Source organism: Exophiala oligosperma, assembly GCF_000835515.1.
Source record: "Exophiala oligosperma strain CBS 72588 unplaced genomic scaffold supercont1.3, whole genome shotgun sequence".
NCBI classification, from domain to species: domain Eukaryota; kingdom Fungi; phylum Ascomycota; class Eurotiomycetes; order Chaetothyriales; family Herpotrichiellaceae; genus Exophiala; species Exophiala oligosperma.
The window spans coordinates 2,246,556-2,260,022 of NW_015622820.1; the positions used below are offsets into that span (position 1 = coordinate 2,246,556).

The window sequence follows — 13,467 nt, forward strand, 5'->3', positions numbered from 1 at the left end:
ACGATTTTATTCTCTTGGTGCGAACCGAGTGCTCGCGCGATCACGAAGTTCACTCACCTCTAATCACGATCTAGCACCTTAGGAATCTCCTTGATATTCCTGTGCTTTCCATTTCCGAGACAATGTCGACCCAGATTCCCTCCGCAACGTACCGTTGCTGCCAGCTCGCAGCTCGGACGCAAAAACGAAGTCTTTCCTCTCAATGCCTCCGACTCTCCGCCTCGAGCTCCGCCGTCCAACACACACGACGCAATGATGTATCTCAAATAAGACAGTCAAGGAGATGGCAATCGACAGACGCCGCTGCTGCTCCGACAAACCCAAAAATCTCAGCTATCGTTGATCAAATATCACAGTTGACACTATTGGAGACCGCTGACCTGGTTTCGAGCTTGAAGGTATGTGCACGATGGACAAGATCGCATCCTGCTTGTTGCACACAAACTTGCTACTGGTGTGCAACATATCTGAACTTGGACAGAAGCTGATCGATGTATTTCTAGACTCGATTAAACATCCCCGACATGGCATTTGCCGCTCCGGCGGCCGCCCCTGGCGCTGGTGCCGCTGCTCCAGCTGCAGCTGAGGAGGAGGAAGCTGCTCCTGCCGCAGCTGAAAAGACAATGTTTGCCCTGAAGCTCGAGTCCTTTGATGCAGGTGCCAAACCCAAGATCATTAAAGAGGTCAAGAGCATGCTTGGCCTCAGTTTGGTGGACAGCAAGAAATTCGTCGAGAGCGCCCCCAAGGTGTTGAAGGAGGGTGTGCCCAAAGAAGACGCTGAGAAGATCGTGGAGACGATGAAGGCCCTAGGTGCCAAGGTCACCATGGATTAAAGAGTTCATGGAGGATGAGCCAGTGGTCAAGATACGGTCGCGGTTGGAAAGCCCGACTGGAAGAGTCGTCCACAACCTCCACGGTCTGTCCTGCTGCTGCATGTTCGGTGAAGGTAGAGCTGGACGTTCAGGCAGTTTTGACAGGGTAGACCGAGGTCTGTATTCTGCATCATGCCTTGCAGCCCCGAGAAGGCTGTTTGACTACGCAAGATATATGCGCTGTCTGAGTAAAAGGCTACCACGGTGTAACTATAAGGCAGGATTGTGGGAGATATTTGAAGATTCAGATGTACAATTGAAATCAATCTTTCTCGATATGTGGCCATCAGTTGCTATCTTGTCTTCCATAAATGCATAGTAGATTAATCCTCTCCCAAGGTTCCCAACGCCGTATTCTCTCAAATGCCGGCATGTAATCACATTTATCACGTCGTAAAAGCATAACCATGCAGTGTTGTGTTGTTTCGCCTCAAGTATCCATGCAAGAACTTGGCATCTTCTGAGCAGATTCCTGTCATAAAAGTCGGCACTCTAGATCTATCTCTATTGTCCATCAAACCTAGTGCCGTTGACGCCACTCAGGCCCTTTCCTAACTGTGTCGCAATACCTGTAGCCTCTCTGATACTCCTCGCGATAGTACCTCTGACCCGTCCCTCCTCCAAGACCAGAATGCCTCCAATTGTGCATCCGCCCGGCGTGCTCACGTTTTCCCTTACCAATGCCGGATGCTCGCCTGCAAGCACCATGCCGGCCGTCCCGCGCATCGCCTGCGCGGCCATTAGGTGCGCCTCTGCCCGTGGAAGTCCCATGGCCACGGCGCCATCCGCCAAACTCTCCATCACGAGCGCCAGGAGCCCCGGACCAGAGCCGCAGAGAGCGGTAGAGACGTCCATCATGCTGGGCGGCAGGTGGACGACGCGGCCTATCCTGGTGAAAATCCACTCGACCACGGCAGAGAGGTCAGAGGGCAAGGGGGGCGTGGTGGTCGCAATGACCGTCATGCTCTCGCGCACGGCGGCAGCGGTGTTGGGCATGGCCCTCACCAGTTTACACGCGTTCTCCGGCGCGTTGGCTGGGTATTCGTCGCCGTAGAGGGCACGACCCATCCGTTCAATCGGCACACCGCCACAGACCGAGATGAGTAGCTTTCCAGCCAGCGCTTCTATCATGCCCTCTTCCTTCAGGATGTCGCCTACCATGTACGGTTTGCAGCCTAGAAGGACAACATCTGCCGCTTGCACACCCTTGATGTTCTCATTCTGTAGAACCGTCACGCTATGTCTGTAGTCCTGCACGGCAAGGCGGACGCGTTTGGCCGATTCGTGCCGCCGTACACATGCTATGAACGTGTCTGGTACGCTGTTGTTGGACAACTCAGTAGTAGGAGTCGCAATTCCCGAGGCAGGGTAGGCCGGGGAAGAGAGATTCGAGGCTTCGGTCAAGGACGACAATATACCGGACAAGATGGCAATGCCGAGGGTTCCTTACGGGGGGTGTCAATGGGAGAAGAGGGCTCGGAGGAGAGGCGGACTCACCACAGCCTAGCACTGTGAGAGTCATGCCTCGTTTGCCTGGAAGGCCGTCGGGAACTCGTAACTCTGCCGCCATGTTGATATATACTTGGCTCGAGGTCAGGGCAACTGGGAATTATTGGTCATGATTGCCAGTGATTGTGACAATCTTTCTTTGTCTCGTCCTACTCGGAAATCCTTATGTTCGTGCAGCGATGCGGGGATAGAGATAGAAGTAAATAATTTTCTGACCGTCCTTCTGTGCTCCGTGACGACGGCCATATCCGATGCAAGGCACGCCAATTAGAAGAGACATCTCCGGACTCCGACCAGGCTGCGGTGCCATTCTTCAATATTCTTCATCCGATACAAGGCCACTTTTAATCCGGTCGGCGAAAGTTCCTGCCTGAGGTCCTCCCACGATCTCATCTCCCTAGCTACACACGACACGGGGGTCGTGTTCACTCCCCGTCTGCACCGATGCCGTAATCCCCGGCGTCGAACGGCCCACGACACGTTCAAGCACGGTGTCAAGGAAATAAGCAAATATGGCCGATCCGTTCGAAGTGCGCATGCGCTTCACGAACCTCCTCACGCATCTCTCTGCCTCGGCGACGGCTTCCATCAAGACGGCTCATTATGCTCTCAAGCACCGCGATATGGACGAGGATCTGCACAGCTGCATCATCGAGAACCTCGAGCGGGGGAACAACATGAACAACAGGGCGAACATCATGTACTTCCTCGAGCACCACGCCGACATCAACAGTAAAGAAGGCGGGCACGAGGCTTACGTAGACATGATCCGGCGGGACATCCAGCGCATCGTTGACGCTGTGGCCCAATCAGGCGCAAATGTTAAGGTCGTACGGCGCGTGGTAATGGGACTCGGCGACAAGGGCGTGCTCAGCGCTCAAGTGACGGCTGGCATCGAAACTGGACTCAAAGAGAAAGAGGACAAGATGGGAAAATTACTTGGCGACGACGACAAGCCCGAGGACGGCGACACCCCGGTTCAGGTGGACGACACCCGCAAACCGACGCCACGTACCGCGAAAGGCAGTGTTTCAAAGATGGACAAACGGGCAATCGAACAGCGCATCGAAGAGGACAGGGAGCGAAATAAGAGACTACGAGAGAGTGTCTGGGCGGTCTCGGGCGACGACCAGGAGGAATTCGACAGGATGTGGGAAGAAGAAACCAATCTTAGCGAAGATGAGCGTGTCATTGCCGATGAAGAGGCTGAAGAACGCCTCCAATTCGTGAGGTACTACAAATCAACTACTCTGGGAAGGTGAACACAGTGTGTCACGAGGTCGATCCAAGCCTCATCTCGCCTTTCGTATCGATATGGCTGGCTACCAACTATCTGGGTCCCTCATCTGTTGGCAGCTGATGCAATCCGATGTTAAGAAAGGTCATGTCATCTTCGACGCCTATCAAGCGCTATGCCGACAAGGCAAATGGAGCCCGGGGTTTGAAAGCGCAAAAGATCAGGCTTTGGCTTTCTTCGAAGTCATACTGACGTCGTCATCTTCATCCTCCTCGTCAGACACGACCATCTTCCTCTTGCGTGGTGCTGCCGGGCCTTCTACCTCGCCATTGTTACTCTGGTTCATCTGCTTATCTCTTCGCAGTGCGTATGAGAGGATCAATCCTTCATACTCGTCCTCCTGTCCTCGAGCACTGTCCTCAATCTGGGGGATCCGTTCCTCAAGAGGGACTTGCATGAGAATATCCTTGTTCTTCTTCATGATTCGTTGCTTTAGCAGGAGACGCCACCAGAAATAATTCCGATCGGCCGGATTTTGAGCTCGAGCGCCTTTAACCTTCAAGCTCGTCAAGGACGCACCTCCAGCGGCTCGATGAGAATGGGGGATCTGGGCTAACAAAAACATTTCGGCCATACGCGCGAATTGTCTGCTAGCAATTTTGTTCTTCACTCGGATTGTTTGTAAGGTAGTCAATGGAAGAAGCTTTGCCGTAGGAACTGACTTTATCCGGCCACGGTCGAGAGCTGCGAATGGGGAGGAGTTGATTTTGATCTCTGAAGCTTGAAATTGTGGTTCGAGCACATCGAAATCATTCATATCTCGCAGTTTGTCGAATTCTTCGCTCGGATCTTCCACCGTCATCTCCAATACCGTTGGGTCGGCCATAACCTCTGCATAGATTGCTTGGTACAAAGCCGATCCATGGCCACCACTCTGGTAGGGAGGTGTGATTAAGAATTGTGATATCCGAAGGCGCGACGACAGTTGATTTGGAGTGATTGTCTCCGTTGGCGGAAAGGTGAATGCTGAACTGCCGTCTTTGGGTTTCAGGAACCTGTAAAAGCGATAGGTCGTTGCATAGCCAACGAATGAGTATGGTGATGCTGTCGGGGTCGTAGACTTGGACTGCTTTTCGTACGTGAGATACACCCTCCAGCGGTCTAATGTCCAGTCTACATCATCGAGATTGATGAACTGCCCTCCTTCAATAAAGAAGACTATCAAGATTTGAATATTGTCCACCAGTGTTCGCATGGGGAGGTCGAGCAGAGATCCTGCCCACACCTCAAAATTTCGCCCACCTCTTGAGTATTTCTTTACGCAAGTCCCAGGAGGGGTCCATTTTGCAGCCTGCTCGTCATTCTGTACGAACTTTTCAAAATCTGATTCAAATGCGACGGGCGGGAGAAAGTTGCCAAAGGTCGCGTTGAGATCGAGAGCGCTTGTAGTCCCGACCGTGCTGAATTTCTTACTGTAGGAGACCTTGATGTGTGGGCGAAGATCGTGCGCTGCGAATTGGATTTCGACGTCCAGTCCTTTGTATCCGAAGATCTGTTCTGCCTCGCCTACGATGGGATATGTGAACTTAGGGTGGAAGTCATGACGAGTACTCAATTGGCCATCGGGTCCAGGCTGAACGATCGCGACATGTACAGCCTCGTTGGCATTGACCGAGACTGTATCTAGTCAGCGGAATTGACATAGTGTCATTGTCCATAACGATACTCACACTCTTCAGACGGTGCAGCCATTGTAGTAATGAGATGAAGAAAATATGAATCACGGCTGGCACATAGTCTGGGCCATGAAAATAAGGTCGATCTGAAATTTGGTATCGGGAGTAATTCAGCGCATGACCATCAATACTGGTACTGTGGCAGTTTGTAAGAAAGAAGATATGATTTCTTGTCTTAGTTGAGGCTTTCCTGCGCAATTGTAGATCGGTCGCGCCAATGTATGTACTTTACGCGTTTTATTCGGCTAAATTGCACCTACTCGTAGCAACGCGACAGCCATGCAGACCTCACAGCATCTTAGATATCCACTCAGCTGGCTATCATTATATCCTACGGTGTACGATTCCTTTTCCGAACTAACATCTATAGTACATGACCTTTGCGATCAGCCTAGCGGCCTGGCCCTTTTGTGCATAATATGTGCCTATGGACTGCCACTTCAAGAGTCTGCGTCTTGGAGCGCCTCTTAGGTCTAAGCGACATTACCCCATGAGAAATTCTCAGGGATCAGTCACTCGGTCAAGCAGGAAACGACAGGCGTGGTTTGCTCACGGGCACCCGGTCCTACGGGACAACACTTCGCATTTATTGGACCAGGCGATAACTTCCTTCGGCTAGAGCTTGAGGGCTGGAAGCAGCTTATATTGGAACCAAGCCTCTCATTTCCAAGAGGCCGGCACCATCGGCCTCTGGGCAATGTTTTCGACCCCATGATGCTGAATCAGCCCTCCGCCTTGATCCCGCCCTTGAAGTGCTGAACTACCCAGCTTTCTGACTCCTGACTTCTTCTTTCTTTCTCCCCGCCATCCATTCTCCGTACCCATGGAAGGGTATACAGCGACCAACCGAGGATGAAGTTCAACGCTGGCCGATGGCAACTCATGTGCCCGTCAACCTCCCCATTGTTGGAACACGTACATCATGTTGATTACTTCAAATGAAGCACGGTACGGTGGTTGGGTGTGTGCCGGGCTTTCCCTGGTCATCTTGATCATAAGAGTTGTGACATCAAGGATCAGACATGGGGCATTCGACATCAGCACCTTGGTCTGCGCAATTGCAATAGCCGCAATTGGAGGTCGTTTAGCTGCCAACCAGTATATTCTCAGCTATGGGACTGCAAATGATGCTCTACATTCGATATCGCACTACTTCGATTCCCATAACCTCGATAAGATCAAAACTGGCAGTATTTTGGCCTTGATCGTACGACTTTTGGATACTACCTTCTACTGGCTTCAAATTTCACTCTTACTGCTATTCTACTCGCGGATCTTCGAAGTGCGGACGCAGTGGATCACAATATCTATCCGGACTTGTTGGCTTGCGATAGCCTTGTCCTATGTCGCTGTCGTCCTCGCCACATTCCTTGAATGTCATCCTTTCCGACTTTATTGGCAGATTGACCCCGATCCTGGTCGATGTGTACGGGCGTATATTCAAGTCCTCACCCAGGCTATCTCGAACATTGTACTCGATTTGATGTTGTTGGCGATCTCATCCCCACTGGTTCTGGTTCGTAATCGCAGTCTATCAGAAAAGTTGAGATTGGGGCTTTTGTACTGCCTGGGATTCTTTTGCATCGTGGTAACGTGTGTACGTATCGCGTACATCTTTGCAGAAGCATCATATCAGCCTGTGCGAAGCTTCTGGGCGTCCGTTCAGATCCTGGTCTCGACATTCGTGGCGAATGTCCCGACGATATATGGGTGTGTCAAATTGATCAAGCGTCGGAGATCTGACCAGACTACGAGACGTGGGAGCCGTCCAGAAATTTGGCTGCAGGTCCAAGCAAGCAATGAAAGCACTACCTCATCGGTGATACCGCTTTTCAATCGACGGGGAACATCCTCGTCCAGATCTTTCGAAAAAGGATGGTTACGCTCTTTTTTTTGAGGCATCGTCTTGAGTGTAGGAGAATATATATACCCTGCAACATCATCGCATGGCTTCCAAATGTAAATATTTCAAGGTGGAGGAGCGAGGCTATCGGTAAAGGCATTGAACTCCTACTCAGACGCTCAGGAATTCCCTACGGAATAGGCGACTGGATAGTGAAGGACACGCACTTCATAGTATACTCGAGATGTACAAGTTATATACATGTACATGATCAAGACATGGTCGTCCAATATTCACAGTGAGGTGAAGTCGCGAATGGAATTAAATGACGCTCATGAGGGTCGGGGGGAATTTGTAGGGGATGGAGCGGGCACGTGCAATGACTATGACTGGGTCGAAGTGATAAGCAGTTTTGTCTGCCAGAAAGGGATGCGGTGTCCGTACTTACAATACGCGGTGGCTTTTTCATGTCAACTTTTGGCATCTGAACCTTGCATGAGCTCAGGGGATTGACCATTTCTTCTAGCTATTCAGATTCATATGCATCACAGCATGACGCTGGATTCGGATCCCAACCACTATCACCCTCGTTGAAACCTCATACTCCTAACAACGAACGCCCTGTCAGTGCGACCTCTAAAATCATGGATGGCCTCTTCACCCTCCTCAGCTTGTGCGCTGTCATGGCCACTGCTTCGTTTCTGGCCGGCATACTACCACTGTCGTTTTCTTTATCCACAGCAAGACTACGCATGATTTCCACTATTGGGATGGGCGTTTTAGTAGGGACATCTCTGGTGGTCATCATACCTGAAGGCGTGGAAACTTTATACAGTGCATCCGAAGTTGGCCACACACATTCGCATGCGCACAGGGATACCTTTATTCTGCATGGCGCAGGTGACCAATTGTCAGGATTTCATACGACACGACTTTTACATTCCGTGAGGAGTTCTGGTGACGAACCGAGTCCTTTTAACGTACCTGGCCCTGTGATGCCCTCGAACATTGATGCGCCTCCTCGTACCCCGACGGAACCTGGTGTAGTTGGAATAATGGGAGGAGAGAAAGAGTCAGACGTGGAATTGGATAAAAGTACAGGCAGTGAAGAGCCTGACAAAGGCTCTCAACACGCATGGATAGGGATAGCCCTGTTGGCTGGCTTCATGCTCATGTACCTCATCGACAAGGTACCTCAATATTCTCAGCCGGCCAAGCCGAGAACAAGGACACACCATATTGCTTTGAACAACCTTGGTCGCAGGTTCAATATAGCAACCTCTCTCGACGGCGACGAATCTGGGGACGCCTTTTTGGGCTCGACGCAAGAATCGCAGATCCAGAATCGAAGTTTTGCAACAACTATTGGCCTAGTCATCCATGCAGCCGCTGACGGTATTGCCTTGGGAGCTTCATCCACGGCCACTAATTCGGGACTGAGTCTTGTCATCTTCTTTGCCATCATGATCCATAAGGCACCTGCGGCTTTTGGGCTCACATCCGTCCTGATCAAACAAGGTCTCTCTAAAAGAGCCGCACGAGGGCATCTAGTGCTTTTCAGCCTAGCCGCGCCAGCTGGAGCAATTGTCACATGGATTCTTGCCAATGTTCTCGGTGGTGGAAAAAGCCACAACCCGAAGACAACAACTTGGTGGACGGGGATGCTTCTGCTGTTTTCTGCAGGCACGTTCCTGTACGTCGCCATGCATTCGATGCAGGAAACTTCGAACTCTCACCATGAAGGCATGAATGGGCAAGCGAACGGTTACATTGAGGGTCGCGAGACCACTCAAAATGGGCCGAGGGCGTCGTGGAAGGATCTGGTAGCGGCGTGCTTTGGAATGGTGCTACCCATCTTCTTGCAGGTTGGACATGCCCATTGAATGTGTTTTATATACTATTTGATCTTATTACATGTCTAGCTACGGGAAGCCCTGGTTGCACGACAGAATGATCTCGCCTTTTCGAACCAATGTCAGATTCATGACTAGAGAGAATTTGTAACTAACAGCGAATTATGTTGTATGTTTGGAATAGGACAGAGAGTTGAAGCCAATTGCCAAAATCGATGGATGAGACTGGACAGAACGACTTTTGGGCTTCTTGTGTGAGTCGGGCGGTGGTTGGGCAGCGAGAGAATACTTGCCTGATTTACGGAGTCCATAGCACTCCGTACACCGTACTGTACCTGAATTCATGGACTGTACAGTCCGAGGAGGCGGGTTTTGCCCATACATTTATCCAATGCTGAGGGGGATCAGCGCAGACCCTTGCCTCGCCCAACTTGAGATGCTGGATATACAAGTACCCGTACTTCGTCCATGGCCCCTAACTCACTTTCACCGCCCTCATTCTGGCAGATATACCATAGACGAGGAATTGACGATGTTGTCACAGAGGACTACTTGGGAGAATTCGAGATCAATAATGGGCATGTATTGAGTGAAATACCTGGTCTTCTCCATATTAGACCGATGCTACGGAGTAGTACGAGTTTTGGGGTACTCCGTATACTCGTACTAGGTCGACCTGCATATTAATTCAGGCACTCCGGCTTGCCTAGAGCGCGACTATTGCTGCAAGAATTGGCTCTAGCAGGGCCCGCCACTCTTGCTTCGCAGTGTGCCAGCCCAAGATCATCGCACTGGCCCCTTCTATTGCAACTTCTCCTCTCACAGACGGGGACTCAAATCATTTGGATCGACTATCACATCGTCGCTCAAACCGAAGACTACCAAATCCGTCGCCCTATATCATCCTTTCAACTGAACTTCCATCTCTGATCTTACCAGCATCTCCCGCCACCACAATTGAACATTCCTTTGCCTTCAAGTCCTGGTGCCACCACTGTCTGCATATCCACTCACATCTTCACCACTGCAATACGACACTGCACCATCTGCATCGGCCCAGAACCCTGTCGTCCCGTGCCAGTGTCATAAGCGGTCGATTCTGCCAACCATCCCACATCCGCAACTCAACTCGTCCTTCCCCTGCCCCTTGCGCTGACATGGCTTAACACAAGACTATTACACCGTCAAGAGCAGAGGCTTCGCCTGTTCGTCTTCGCATCATTTTCCGCGCCTTCCTCCCGTCGATCCAATCCCTCAGAACGCTTCTGACAAACTGCGCCGGATGCAAGACGTCACTCGTCACTACAACGACGAGATGGATTTCGACGATGAAAATCACCCCATGTCTCTCGACAGACCACTCTCGCCTACTCCCTCGAGGTCTGTCTCGATAGATCCTACTCGGCTGGCCAGTCGCTTCAACAATGCCAGATCGTCAATGGAACAAGAGAGCGCATTCCCATTCCCTCCCTCCCAACCTATACCGATCGATCCGATACGTGCTTCAAAGTCTCGTCATAGTATATCGCAAGTACGGCCGAAACGCCTTTCAACAACGAATAAAGCAGGCATGCCTTTGAGCATCCTGCCGTCTGCTCCAGCATCTCCTCCTACTCCTGCACCTTCTCCCACACCGTATCAACGTGCTCCTAGTTGGACATCTGCAGGCGAAAATGAAGATGCCTTTCTTCGGGATGCCAGGGGGCATTTTGCGAGTTTGAATGCCGCGGAAAGAGAACGATACTTGGCTGAGTTACTTAACATGTGTGACAGTCATCTGTTGAGTTTTGTCCACCATTTCGTCTCTCCTAGACTGAAAAAAGATCCTTTTGAGCATCTGCCCGACGAATTGTGTCTAAGAGTGAGGCTCTGGACCACGCATGCATACCATTAGAGATGAACTAACTTTGGTCATAGGTTCTTTCGTATATCGACGATCCACTCAGTCTAGCCCGGGCGTCCCAAGTCTCACATCGGTGGCATAAGCTTTTGATTGATGATATGCTGTGGAAGAGAATGCTTGACAAACAAAATTGGCGGAAAGCGTCTTCCAGTTCGATCGATGAGATGGAATCTCTATCTCTACCACGGTCCGCTCATGGCCCATACAGCTATAGTCGATCACCGAAACGGAGTCTCGATGGTTCGATTGTAGGCCCATCGAGCAGCGCACCAAATTTGACACTCCCCGGCTCGAGTAGTCTCTCGTCCAGTCCACGAGCAAAGAAACGACAGTCTCAATCTCATTATTCTCACTTCAGACACAAATACCTAATCGAAGCAGCATGGAGAAAGGGAGGCCACAGTATCATCAAACACATTACTCCTGATCAAGGAGTAGTGACCAGCCTGCATTTGACTTCTAAATATATTGTCGTGGCCATGGACAATGCCAAAATTCACGTTTTCAATACTGTTGGCGAGCATCAAAAGACATTAAAAGGTCATGTTATGGGAGTATGGGCCATGGTTCCATGGGATGATATTCTTGTCAGTGGTGGATGTGACCGTGATGTTCGGGTTTGGGATATGTCTAGCGGGAGAAGTATTCACACGCTAAGGGGTCATACTTCAACTGTTCGTTGCCTGAAAATGTCAGACGCCAATACTGCTATTTCCGGTTCGAGGGATACGACATTGCGGATATGGGATTTGCCCACGGGGATGTGCAAAAATGTCCTTGTTGGTCATCAAGCAAGTGTGCGTTGCCTCGCAATTCATGGAAACCTTGTCGTTTCTGGTAGTTACGACACTACGGCACGGATCTGGAGTATTTCAGAAGGACGTTGTCTGCGCACACTTACCGGCCACTTTAGCCAAATCTACGCCATTGCTTTTGATGGGAACCGCATTGCTACTGGCAGTCTCGATACTAGCGTCCGAGTCTGGGATCCAAAGACCGGCATGTGTACTGGCCTCCTGCAGGGACACACCTCGCTTGTCGGACAACTCCAGATGCGAGGCGATACACTCGTCACCGGTGGATCAGACGGATCTGTTCGAGTGTGGTCATTGGTAACGGGTTCAGCAATTCATCGACTGGCTGCTCACGATAATAGTGTTACCAGTCTGCAGTTCGATGATAACCGGATCGTCAGTGGTGGTAGCGATGGGCGCGTCAAGATCTGGAATGTTGAGACCGGTCACTTGGTGCGTGAACTAAGCCAGCCTGCCGAGGCTGTCTGGAGAGTTGCTTTCGAGGAAGAGAAGGCGGTCATTATGGCTAGTCGATCAGGTCGTACGGTCATGGAGGTAAGTGATTGATATGTTTCTGAGTATTCCCCTTCTCTAACCTCCTCAACAGGTTTGGTCCTTCTCACCTCCTGATGAGCAATACGATGCCCGTCGGCCTGAAAGCCCGATTAGCCTACCTGAACAGACACCAAGTACGGCAGGGGACGATGATACGCTGCATTCCGACCACGATGTTGAGGATGGCGACGCCGCCATGAACGACGTGTAGTGCATCTTGGACCGGCATGACCGAATATATTAATCGAACAGATTCGCAACCTGCACTTGCTCAGCACATGCATGCCGTTGTTCCGCCCAAGTCTCCTTCATAGGATTGTATTCTCAGGGCAACGACGCAGTGCCCGCAGCAAGCATGCATTGATATCTAATGAACTATGTTTATTGATACCCAGACTCACAAACCGCAGTATTCAGCATGAAATATTGTATGAAGAAGTACGAGGGAATGACGACTTGATCACATTCATCTTACCCTCGCAAGGGATCATGGCCGAGGAGGCGGCCGCCCTAGCACGTTGTTTAATGTATTGAAGGTGCATTCTCGTTTGAGACGCTGCATTTGAGGATTTATCTTGGAGCATGGAGCCAGGGTGTTGCGAGTTGTTCTTCAACAAATGAAGACGATCCGATGGTCTTTGGGCCCCCATTCAGGAACGACTGGACGTGAACGCAGAAGATGAATTGAATCTAATCGTCAGCCATACGAAAGAGGATGTGTTTCGTGTGGACGATGCCACGCCTGGTCACCCGCACATTTATATCACAGTATCCGGTAGCCAAGTCGCCAGTCGTACCGGCGAAGGAAAGCAAGCCCGCTAGCACATGAATTGTATATATATATATGACGTGCTAGTGTGCTCTTGGTGTCGAGTACGATATAATAATTTCAAGATCATGGACTCAAGTGAGTCGTCACTCTGTATACTTATCGACGGTCTTTTATTTTTGATGAAGAATAAATATATTTGGTGATGTCGAGGTTGAATTGTTTTAAAAAATTACCAGACATGATAAGAGTACAAGCCTCTACTAGATCTTCAAAGGCCTTCCTTCCTTCGTTCCTTCCCTGCCGGGAATTCTGTACTCGTTTGTCTTGTATATATAGATGATATCCCGGTGACGAGGGGTTTTTTTTGTTTTTTGACATGAAAATAAGGTGACT

General features: G+C 50.5%; 7 protein-coding genes across 7 annotated transcripts; 5 read left to right on the forward strand and 2 right to left on the reverse strand.

The window, feature by feature from the left end:
• The first annotated feature begins 33 nt into the window (after positions 1 to 33).
• PV06_03586 (ribosomal protein L7/L12) lies at positions 34 to 1,176 on the forward strand. Its single transcript, XM_016404394.1, has 2 exons — positions 34 to 398; positions 504 to 1,176. Exons 1-2 carry the CDS (start codon positions 123 to 125, stop codon positions 831 to 833), a joined length of 606 nt encoding a protein of 201 aa, XP_016265399.1. The 5' UTR covers positions 34 to 122; the 3' UTR covers positions 834 to 1,176.
• A 17-nt stretch (positions 1,177 to 1,193) lies between these two features.
• PV06_03587 (pyrroline-5-carboxylate reductase) lies at positions 1,194 to 2,442 on the reverse strand (the record flags this gene model as incomplete). The annotated part of the gene is made up of 2 exons (XM_016404395.1): positions 1,194 to 2,317; positions 2,370 to 2,442. The coding sequence occupies 2 exons, from the start codon at positions 2,440 to 2,442 to the stop codon at positions 1,377 to 1,379; spliced, it is 1,014 nt and encodes a 337-aa protein (XP_016265400.1). The 3' UTR covers positions 1,194 to 1,376.
• A 250-nt stretch (positions 2,443 to 2,692) lies between these two features.
• PV06_03588 (uncharacterized protein) lies at positions 2,693 to 4,623 on the forward strand. The gene has a single exon (XM_016404396.1). It carries the CDS (start codon positions 2,894 to 2,896, stop codon positions 3,641 to 3,643), a length of 750 nt encoding a protein of 249 aa, XP_016265401.1. The 5' UTR covers positions 2,693 to 2,893; the 3' UTR covers positions 3,644 to 4,623.
• On the reverse strand, positions 3,625 to 5,493 carry PV06_03589 (uncharacterized protein). Its single transcript, XM_016404397.1, has 2 exons — positions 5,349 to 5,493; positions 3,625 to 5,295 (listed from the first exon to the last, which is right to left on the reverse strand). Exons 1-2 carry the CDS (start codon positions 5,368 to 5,370, stop codon positions 3,839 to 3,841), a joined length of 1,479 nt encoding a protein of 492 aa, XP_016265402.1. The 5' UTR covers positions 5,371 to 5,493; the 3' UTR covers positions 3,625 to 3,838.
• Positions 5,494 to 6,160: 667 nt separating this feature from the next.
• PV06_03590 (uncharacterized protein) lies at positions 6,161 to 7,441 on the forward strand. The gene has a single exon (XM_016404398.1). The coding sequence runs from the start codon at positions 6,277 to 6,279 to the stop codon at positions 7,249 to 7,251; it is 975 nt and encodes a 324-aa protein (XP_016265403.1). The 5' UTR covers positions 6,161 to 6,276; the 3' UTR covers positions 7,252 to 7,441.
• Positions 7,442 to 7,655: 214 nt separating this feature from the next.
• Positions 7,656 to 9,573, forward strand: PV06_03591 (uncharacterized protein). Its single transcript, XM_016404399.1, has one exon. It carries the CDS (start codon positions 7,842 to 7,844, stop codon positions 9,078 to 9,080), a length of 1,239 nt encoding a protein of 412 aa, XP_016265404.1. The 5' UTR covers positions 7,656 to 7,841; the 3' UTR covers positions 9,081 to 9,573.
• A 217-nt stretch (positions 9,574 to 9,790) lies between these two features.
• PV06_03592 (uncharacterized protein) lies at positions 9,791 to 13,340 on the forward strand. Its single transcript, XM_016404400.1, has 3 exons — positions 9,791 to 10,911; positions 10,968 to 12,302; positions 12,355 to 13,340. The coding sequence occupies exons 1-3, from the start codon at positions 10,333 to 10,335 to the stop codon at positions 12,511 to 12,513; spliced, it is 2,073 nt and encodes a 690-aa protein (XP_016265405.1). The 5' UTR covers positions 9,791 to 10,332; the 3' UTR covers positions 12,514 to 13,340.
• The last annotated feature ends 127 nt before the right edge of the window (positions 13,341 to 13,467 follow it).

Bases quoted from the DNA above. Each gene is read 5' to 3' on its own strand.
- PV06_03591 (XM_016404399.1), top strand. From the start codon at position 7,842: ATGGATGGCCTCTTCACCCTCCTCAGCTTGTGCGCTGTCATGGCCACT.
- PV06_03589 (XM_016404397.1), bottom strand. From the start codon at position 5,370: ATGGCTGCACCGTCTGAAGAGT. The intron at 5,296-5,348 runs GTGAGTATCGTT...GACTAGATACAG, and splicing joins GGCTGCACCGTCTGAAGAGT to TCTCGGTCAATGCCAACGAG.
- PV06_03586 (XM_016404394.1), top strand. From the start codon at position 123: ATGTCGACCCAGATTCCCTCCGCAACGTACCGTTGCTGCCAGCTCGCA. The intron at 399-503 runs GTATGTGCACGA...ATGTATTTCTAG, and splicing joins ACCTGGTTTCGAGCTTGAAG to ACTCGATTAAACATCCCCGA.
- PV06_03588 (XM_016404396.1), top strand. From the start codon at position 2,894: ATGGCCGATCCGTTCGAAGTGCGCATGCGCTTCACGAACCTCCTCACG.
- PV06_03590 (XM_016404398.1), top strand. From the start codon at position 6,277: ATGTTGATTACTTCAAATGAAGCACGGTACGGTGGTTGGGTGTGTGCC.
- PV06_03592 (XM_016404400.1), top strand. From the start codon at position 10,333: ATGCAAGACGTCACTCGTCACTACAACGACGAGATGGATTTCGACGAT. The intron at 10,912-10,967 runs GTGAGGCTCTGG...CTTTGGTCATAG, and splicing joins CCGACGAATTGTGTCTAAGA to GTTCTTTCGTATATCGACGA. The intron at 12,303-12,354 runs GTAAGTGATTGA...CCTCCTCAACAG, and splicing joins CAGGTCGTACGGTCATGGAG to GTTTGGTCCTTCTCACCTCC.